Raw genomic sequence first — 10274 nt, 5'->3', positions numbered from 1 at the left:
GAACTCAGAACGTTATGAAGAGGAGTTTTATGCTGATAGCAATAGCAATTCATCTCAAAAGCTTGGGGAGAACACATCAGTTGAGCTGGCTAATGCTCGTACATCTTCAGTGGCTGCTGCTTACTGCCATGTAGCAGATGCATCTACTAACATACATTCAGAAGGGGACCAAGATGATTCTGGGTTTGGTACTGATGAAGAACCTGATCATATGGAAGCTGTGGATAAAGAAAGAATGGATATTAAAAAGCAAAACAATGCTCAGTTGAAATGCATTGACGAGCCTGATCCTGTTGACTGCTACAAGAGTCAGAAAAAGTTGGAGCCCTACTTTGATGATACCGAGGGTGGTGAATCTATGGTTACTGAACCACATTTAGAATCCATGGAAAACAGGATCTCCTCGGAATCAGATCGTGATGCTGTTGAGATGGCACAGACTGTACCTCCTTTGACAGCCGAAAGAAAGTTGGCAATAAGTTAATAACTGAGTCATGTCAAGTACCTGATCCTGATGTTTCTCAGGCCAATGGAGTTTCATGGGCTGAGCCTGACCCTGATGATGATTTGGCACCTGGGCAGGGAATTTCTAGAATGCAGACTGATGAACTTGATCCTGATGATGAAGAATTACAGAGAATTCAAGACCCTGTTACTGTCTTTTGTAGTCGTCTGCAGAAGGCCATTAAGATGTTGCGATCTGAAGTTTATCCTTTGGAGGCTGGCACAGTCTTGCAATTTTTTTTAAAGATAATTTGGTAAACTTGTACAACTTGTATTACATATTCTTTGTGAAACTGTCCTAGTTGTTAACCCATTTTGTTGTTGACAAAAGTTGTAATTTATTTTCTCTATGCAGGAATGTCTTTGAAAGCCCAGATAAAACGAAATTCAAAAGACTCCGCACGGTACGGTATTTCCATGTCATCCATAATAACATATATTTTTTCCCCTTGATTTTTTGTTTTAAATATCACATTTTGCTCATCAATCTTCTTATGTTAATGGATTATGTACTGCAGGCTAATCCCATAATTCAAAGACATGCTGCAAATTATAAAGGTTTGCCTCTCTTCTCAATCTTAAAATTTTGAATTAATTGAATGCATGAATGTCCCAAAACTAAATGCGATTTCGTTGTTCTGTTTGACAATGTCAATTCAAATTGGAATTGTCAAGTCATCCATAATAGTTGTAGCCAAAACAAGAATTCATTTAATTGAACCATCTAGTTTCATTTGTTTAATGTGGGACATGTCTCGCTTCAAGATTTATCAACTAAAATTCTATTTCCATTACACTCGATTCGATTTTATCTTGAAAATGCCAATGCATCCTAGAAGGTCCATCCAAACCTTAAATCATGCTGGCCGATGTTTCAACTAAAAGTGTCTGTTCTTTAAATGCCATTTGAACAATGCTTGTTTTCTGATTTTTGTGATTTACAGCTGCCATGGAGATTCTTTCATTGATTGGTTTCCATGAAGATGTTGCGTTGGATGGAATTGGGAAGACGGAAACTTCTTTAGTGTTGAAGCGGAATGATCCAGGCTTCTCTTGGCTTGCCAAATCCTCCCTAGAGACTTGCATTGTATGTGGAGTAGCAGTTGCAGTACAATGAAGATTTATAACAGAAAAGTGTGGAGAATAACTGTGGTATACGTATAAATCTTGTATTCTGTTGTGTATAAATACATTTTAGAGTTCCAGAATTGTATTTTCAATGTTGTGACAGATTTTCAGGTAAATATTACATGGTGATAAAGGCTTGGGTTTTTTTTAAAAAAAGTTGGAATGCTTCTTATGGCATGTTTTATTGGTTGTGTGGTGGTTTTAAATTTTGATTAAGCAAAACTTGAACCATTATTCAATTTTCTATGTTGATTCTTTTCCTTTCTTTTTTTGGTTTAAAGTTGTTATGATTATTATTATTATTTGATTTGAGTTTAGGTTTATGAAATTTTACCATTATACTAAAGGATGGCAATGGGGCGGGGAACGCGTTCTTCAATCCCATTTAGAATAGTTACTCCCAAAACCGTTTATTAAATCATGTATTCTGTTATGTATAAATACATTTTAGAGTTACAGAATTGTATATTCAATGTTGTGACATTTTTTTTTTTTTTTTTAAAAAAAGTTGGAATGCTTCTTATGGCATGTTTTAATGGTTGTGTGGTGGTTTTAAAAAGTTCGTTCTCTTGCCGCTTCATTTCATGTGTTAGCAAACAATCAAGTACTTCCTTGTTACCAAAATAATGCTCAATCCCAGGAGATCAAACACCAAAAATAATGTTCAAGTGTTTCCAACCCTGGTTTTATGGAATATAATTCATGAGCAGACAGGGAAAAAAGACGAGTATTTCCTCGTTACCAAACGACAAAATAAAAAATAAAAAATGAATTCAATCTTGTCATATTTTATGACCATAAAGAGATTATGAGAACTTTACTTATAATTCTCACAAACATGATCTTACATGTTAATATAAGTGACAAATAGACAGGAGGAAAAAATAGGTTTGTGTTAATAGCACATAAAAATGAAAAATAAAAAAATCGGATTCAACTAAAAGACACTCGAGAAATTGAGTCTACAGTCAATTTCCTAACATAGTTGGCACAATCCAAATTGAGGGTGGCATATGCTTATGTGAAGGGTCAAGAGTGTAATGCGTCCCAAAGCTTCCATTCTCTACGTTGAAAATATCAATGTCACAATGCCTAGATGGGGGATGGAATTGTATGTCAATATAATCATCGCTATAGTATATGGAATTTGGCTGGCAGCCGGGCCATTTGGAAGCTGAAACACAAATTGAATGGTTATCTTCCAGAAATAGGGAGTCTCCACCCAAGCTCTTCAATTCAACCTGTTTAGGCCAACCCTCCTCAAGTTGCTCTAAGAGCAACTTGAAAACCTTAAACTTTGAAGTTGTATGTTGACAATCATTATCATCATCACATCCTATAAACCTTTGCACAAAAAGTAAATCCCCACTAGATGATTCGACAAGATAAGTCCGTTCAAATGCCACTTCATTCCGCGGTGCAATTACCTTCACTTGCGGAGCCTTACTCTCCCCAACCCTTTTGTTAAGATCAACCATTATGATTTGACTCCAATGATCAACCGCAAAAATCTGTCCTTTATAATATATAACATCATAAATGAGGATAAATCTCTCTTTATCTATGTAAGTCCAAGTTGTGTCTCCGGGTTGAAAGAATGCAAGTCTTGCATTATCACTATAGATGGCGCTAACAATATAGTCATTGGGAGACAAAGTAGGGTTGGTAGAAAATATAGCCTTCATAACAAAATACTCAACCTCATCTTCAATAGGAGTTGTGTCATAATAGCCGTCTTCGAGGTCGATCTCTATATGATCTTCAACCCGGTCGAATTCTGCACGGTCCATAATTGGAGGAAGTTGCATGTTATCGCCAGAGAACGGATTGATTAGGGTTAAGGCAAAAGATTCTTCAACAGTAAACAGCCAACCATATACCAGAAAGCCTCTTTTTGTAAGGTACTTTTAATTGAAAATCATATAGTTTATTGTGAGTGATTCAATATAGACTACGTCTTTCATTGCTATTATCTTCCATGGGGACCATCAAGAATGGAACTTGTCTGCAAGCCTTCCTTTCAAGGAATTGAACTTTGTTTTGCATTGCCACGGACCGCCATTGTTTACGGACCGCACCAAAGCGAAACCAAGTTGTCTAGAATCATATCCAACAAGTGCTTCGGAAGCCAGGACCAATCTGACTTTGATAATGAGCCTATATCCATTACCAATAGCACTGCAAACAATCGCAGTAACTTAGCTCATGTCTACCATAATCGATTAATTGGCAAAAATTCGAACAAACATTCAAGATTTTAAAATAAATTATTAAAAAAAAAACAAATAGTTTGAATTAGTTATAGGTGTGATCAATTTACATATAATGTGTAAAATATGTAGTTATCAATTTACATATAAAAAAAAGAAAAAGAAAAAAAGAGAGTTATATATGATACATGAATTTATTCAAGCATATGAATGTCAGCTAATATAATCACAACTACTCACCTGATTTCTGCAATAATCTTAAACTTCACAATTGGCGATGATAACCAACAGATCAACAATGAGTAAAGAGATAACGCTCTACTGACCTGTATATGTAGTGATAAATTCTTTTCCTATTCAGAAACCAATTTTAGAGGAAAATTCTTAGAATCCTAATCGAACAAGGATGAGTCCAGGGTTTTATTTCCTCGTCTCGTCACTCTCTAAAACGTACATATATATATATATACACACACGTGTGTGTATATATATATATATTATCGGTTAGCATGAAAAGTTGATATTTATATTAATAATAATAATAATAATAATAATAAATGATAAATTGGGGAAACTATCGAGTAAAACGTATCTTGAATTGAATTGAAAAATGAATCGGGTTAACCGGGTGACAGAAATATTCAAAACATGATTACGGATGCTAGGAGTGTTTTATTTAATCCGCCAAATTGTAAAATCGGTTCGAAACTATTATATGTGCAATACAAATCGGATTTTTAATCAAACTGTTTGGTTATAAATTTATTAAGTAGAAATTAGTTCGTTTTGATTTAATTAACAGATTAGGACCTGAAAAATTCGATCAATTGTATAGCAAATTCCGTCTGATTATATTATTTACAAATATATTATATATATACTATATGTTATATATAGACTATTTGATGCAGTGCAAATGGAATACAACTTTCTTCAAACAATTGAAGATCCCAAGAAGACTAGACTGAGGTTGCATTAATAGGAGAACCATTGTTTATTGGATTTAAGTCATTAAATTAAAGTCATAAATCTTTTATAATTTTCTGTTTAATATTTGCCTTAATTTTTAGTTGGGAAATTTTTGTCATTTCATTTTTATTTAATGAGTAACGTGTCTGAGTAAAGTGACCACTTAAGGGTAGTTTTGTCAATTTTAACATATTTTATTCTATTGGACAGAATAGATTATATTTATAGGAAGGGTTATGATTAAATCTTTTCCGGACATGGGGCTTATAAAAGGATTGTTCCAAGTTGTATTTAGCAGCCTTTTATGTATTATCAATATATCCAGTTTGGGGCTTTTTGATCAATAGAGCTATCAAAAAGTTGTGATTTATTTTGCACTAATATTTTTTTAAATAATTCTATTGCTAATTTTACAATAATATTCTTTAATAGTATGTTAGAGCATCTCCAATGCTAAAATGTCAAATTCGGATGCTAAATCTATATTTTGACAGTGCTACAGTGTTAAAATGCAACATTTTAACAATTCTGCTCCAATGATAAAAATGTTATTTTTTAACACAACTACTATTCTTTTTTAACTACCATTCCCACCATTCATATTTGCATTAGTAATGTTAATATTAGGCACATTGTAAGTCAAGTTGTAGACATTAGAAGGAAACTAAAATTAAACTTAATTAAAAAGAATTAAAAAAACTAAAATATCTGGTCAAAAAAGGACCAATATATATATATATATATATATATATATATATATATATATATATATATATATTGATTATATTATTATATAAATTTTTTATATATATAATATTTTTATCTTTTTTGGAAATTTATATAATATATATATATATATATATATATATATGTATATTATATATATTTGATTATATTAATATTAAAAATAGATATATATATTTAGGGCAAATCATTTTAGCCTCCCAAATATATATAGTTTTAGGGCAAATCATTTCAGCCTCACAAATCGCCTCCATCTCTATTCACTCGTTCACAACTCTGAAATTGCCCCTCTCTCTCTGTGCCACCGCAAACTACAAAATCTACAAGAATTAGATGTTCAAAACCCACATATTTAACTTTATCTTACTGTCTACAAGAATCAAAAATCCAAAACCTATTAGCTATACCAAAATCCATATCCGCCATATCATTTCAGATTGTTCAAAAAATCAAAACCCATATCTTTCAGTTTCCATATCCCGCTATTCCAGTTCGGGTTCGCGTTCGCAAGCTTCAGCTGCTGTCTCAAGCTTGCTTCCCTCTCTTTCTCTACAACTGCTAACTTGTATGTATGGGTTTTGTTTTAATTTTTTTTTCTGTAATTCTATTTTATGATCAAGGTCTGTAATTCTTGTTTTGCAAACTAAATACTATTTTGTGAAATTTTTTATGATCTTTTTTAAATATATATATATATATATACACACATAGTATATATATATATATATATATATATATATATATATATATATATATATATTTGAAACCCTCTCTCTCTCTCTCTCTCTGAAATGGCTACTGCTATTTCTTGTACTACAATTGGCATAAGAAATAGCAAAGTTAAAAAATAGCAGCCAAAATAGCATTGCATTGGAGAGCCCTGTTTCAAGCCAACTTGCTATATTTTGAATTGGCAGCCCATATGACAGCCCCATTGGAGATGCTCTTACCATAATTGATAATAACTCTTTTAAGAAATGAGTGTATTTGTCATTATAAAAGTTAAAAAAGATATAATTGAATAGTAAAAAAGAATTATCTAAAATATTCATTATTCATAAAGGAGTTTTAAAAGTTACAAATTCTAACTTCATTCAATCGTTCTATTGAGCTAAATTTGGTAAATGGTTACCAAACGCATTTAAATGCAATTTTTTAAAATAAAAACGCTTTTATGCAGTAAAGAAGCAATACCAAACGGACTCTTAGTATACTAAAACACTTTTTTTACCTTTCTTTTTTGGGATTGAGTTGTGAATGTTAAACTATTTTTCTAGCTTGGATTAGCTATCTTTTTCCCTTCTTAAGATTTATTTCTTTTCTTTCCAAGGCGATTGCATTACTATTTCTGACACGATCGATTTGGCTTTCATAATAAAGAATAATTGCATCCGATTGAGAAACAAAATATGAATTTCTTTTCTTTTTGAAATTTTTTTTTTCCTTTTGACAAAATAAATGATTTGATTAAAGATAGGAATTTGTTTGGGTAGTTTCTCAAGCATTATGAAAATACACTGCATTTGTTCTAGAATGTGGTTGTGTTAAATTCACAAGTTCTCATTCCATTTGAGGATGTGACTAGACCGAATTACCTAATTAAGTACATGACTCATGTTGTACATGACAGAAAGATTATGGTCTTCACAAGTACTTTGTCATTGTAATGGATGAAACACTTGAGAGACCATTAAGCACCCATGTTCTCTTTGATATCCTTCAGAAAGTTGTTGCATCGAGTTTCTAAGCTTTATTGTGACATTTGCAACTCTAAATGCTCAAAAATTCTCAATTTTTTTTTATTATTTTAAATATACCAATTTTTCACATTCTCTGAAGAATTGTATAGTAAAAATCCAGTATGAAAATTATTTTGAAGTTGCAGTGAAGCAGGTGAATATGATTTTATTACTTGTTAGAATGATACTTAGTATATTCTTGATACCAATTGATGAATATTAATGACTTCTGTAACCTATTTCAAACTTGATATATCTTATTATCTTTGGCACAATCATACATAACATAGAATTCACACTTGGAAAGGGTGAACAATTTGCTAGAGCAGTGAGGGCTATAGCAAAATTATTGCAAAAGAGAGAAAATCGGCCGCATTAAAATGACCTTTTGGAAGGCCTGTTTGATATTTAAAAACTACTCAGGAGAGTGAATAAACATTAAACATAAGACCCTTGGATAAACAAACTAAATAAATTAAACAAATCTAAAATATAGTTAAAATAAACATTAAAATAATTTTTTTTATTGTTTTTCACAGAAAATTCTTATGTGTATGAGTAGTTATACTTAGAGCATCTCCAGCAATTGTTAAAACACTATTTTGGGTAAAATATACATTAACACGTATGATGTGTAATTTTTTTTTTTTTTTAATCTCCAGCAGTCTATTAAGATATACTGCCACATCACCAATGTATAAAATTGTTGTGTATTTTACACAACCTTTTTATAGCATATTTCATTTCTTCTTCCTCTTTCTCATTCCATTAACTAATTTCTCCTTCCTCTTTCTCATTCCATTAACTAATTAGACCATATATTAGGCATAAAACTTTCACCTATTTGTTAGGCAGAATATATGTGGCTCATTATAAAGTATTGAACTTCTAATTTTATTTCTGATCCCCATCTCTTTTTCTTCTATTAGAAATTTAGTTCCTTCTTTAATATTTCTTTTTTTATTCCATCTCTAGCAGTTCCTCTTCTATTAAGAATTTAGTTCCTTCTTTAATTATCTCCATTTTTTGTCCATAAATATCTCTGATTTCTATTTTGTCCATGGAGACCTCACAAAGATAAAAAAAATAAAAATAAATTAAAAAAATAAAATAAAAAATAAAAACAAATTCTCCCAATAGGTTTAGTTTTATTACTAATTGTAAAATGAGTGAGGATACCCAAAAGGTAAAGGTAATACAATTATATGGAGAATCAAAAGCCAAAAGATTAGTACCCAAAAAATCACTTTGAACTCCATTAACATCCCGAACATCCATTCTATTTCTCTACAATACAATTTAATTTTGTTGGGATGATTTTATTATCATAAAGTATACAAAGAGTCTCAACAACTAAAAGTTTATACCAACAAAATCACTTTGGACTCCATCAATATTCATTCTTTGTAAGGAATTTTATAAGTATGCATCATCACAAACAATTAATCAAAACTCTCTGGATCTACAGTTACATGAAGGTATCCTGTAGTGTGAGCAAAATGGCTGATATGACTAAGAGAGATTGGTGAAGATGAGAAAAGGGAGAGAAAAACTCAAGAGAGAGAAGGAGAACATAGAGAGAGAATAAAATAAAAGACAGAGATTGGATTATTTGGGGTGAAGATGAGAAAGTATAAAAAAATGGAAAGAGAGAAAAACGTAGTAGTTACCGTTACCATTTTAAATGTTGTGACGTGGCGTATCCACATAAATATCCACATGGGTTAGGTCAAATAAATCTATTTACCTCTTCTGTGCATGTATCATTTTCCTATGTGCATTTTCCTATTTTGAGAGCACAAACTATTTCACTTATTAGGTTGTATTCTCAATATGATAAGAATTTAATCAATATGGAAAATTCATACAAATTCCGTTTAGCAAAACAGTTTTTTTTGTTTGACCTTTACAAATTCAAATTTGAAGATAAGAGGATTCGATCAAGCTACAAAGAGAATAGAGCATTCACGGAGTGTTCATCGTCTTCTAGCTACCCTTCTATAGGAACTGAGGAGTAAGCCTGAAGTTGAGATATTTGGACGGGGAGTCGCAAAGCTAGAGCCGTTCAACAACTAGTTCTTCGTAAAAGGGAGTGGGTGTGAATCTGAAACAATGTCTGTTGTGATTCATCTCCATTGATTGAAATTCTTCCAACAAAGGTTTTCACGCGAAAACCACGGTGTCTCTCTAAACTTTAATTTATGGAAAATAATTTTTACATTGAATTGTTGTAGTGAATTGCGATACCTATAATTTTTGATTGGTCATCTATGCCAAAAATAAGAGAGTGGGGCCTTTCACTTGCTTGTATTTTGCATAAATAACTAATTAAAATTATTAGGTTAGACAATTTACTGCAATTCTTTAGTGTAAGTATCAGTACACTTAATTTATTTACTTGCTTTATATTTTAATATAATTTTAATTTTGTAGATAAAACTAAAATTTGAATGAATGAGCAAGTTCACCTATTTAACCCCCTCTATGTGTTTTTAAAATATTATTCCACTACCATTTCGCATGGCTCAAGTAGGGTATCTCATCCATGTCTGTTATTTATTTATTTATTTATTTTTATTATATATATATAATTGTTTTTATGGAAGATGAAATTACTAATGGGGGTTTCTATGGAGATCACAATAACACAATATATAGTTATAATATCGTCCCATCAACGAGCTCACCATATCAACCCATATGAAACAAATCCCATAAATCTCTCATCTCCACCGTCACATTTCTCAGGAATATTGAATGACATGGACAATAATTTAGGTTGTCAAGACTCCATAGAGCATGGTAAATATATATTTTGTATAAATATGATGTGTCATAATAAATTTATACAAAAATTTTAGACTAATTATTTTAAACTCCAGTCATTTTTTATACCTTTTGTGTAAAAATATACTATATTTTACACAAAAATGTCATTTTAAGGCACTGCTGAAGATGCTATCAAAGCTCTTATTATAGC

At 31.3% G+C, this 10274-nt stretch overlaps 2 protein-coding genes across 2 annotated transcripts; one reads left to right on the top strand and one right to left on the bottom strand.

Moving 5' to 3' along the window:
* The first annotated feature begins 565 nt into the window (after nt 1-565).
* Nucleotides 566-1790, top strand: LOC132290650 (uncharacterized). The gene is made up of 4 exons (XM_059790131.1): nt 566-758; nt 860-908; nt 1023-1062; nt 1449-1790. Exons 1-4 carry the CDS (start codon nt 595-597, stop codon nt 1619-1621), a joined length of 426 nt encoding a protein of 141 aa, XP_059646114.1. The 5' UTR covers nt 566-594; the 3' UTR covers nt 1622-1790.
* Nucleotides 1791-2600: 810 nt separating this feature from the next.
* LOC132290652 (F-box protein At4g35733-like) lies at nt 2601-3440 on the bottom strand. Its single transcript, XM_059790134.1, has one exon. The coding sequence runs from the start codon at nt 3438-3440 to the stop codon at nt 2601-2603; it is 840 nt and encodes a 279-aa protein (XP_059646117.1).
* Nucleotides 3441-10274: the final 6834 nt, after the last annotated feature.

Source organism: Cornus florida, unplaced genomic scaffold (genome assembly GCF_030987335.1).
Source record: "Cornus florida cultivar Cherokee Brave unplaced genomic scaffold, ASM3098733v1 CherokeeBrave_3.0.0_Hap2_scaffold_260, whole genome shotgun sequence".
NCBI lineage: Eukaryota > Viridiplantae > Streptophyta > Magnoliopsida > Cornales > Cornaceae > Cornus > Cornus florida.
Note: the sequence above shows the minus strand (reverse complement) of the source record. Positions and strands in the feature narration are given on the sequence as shown.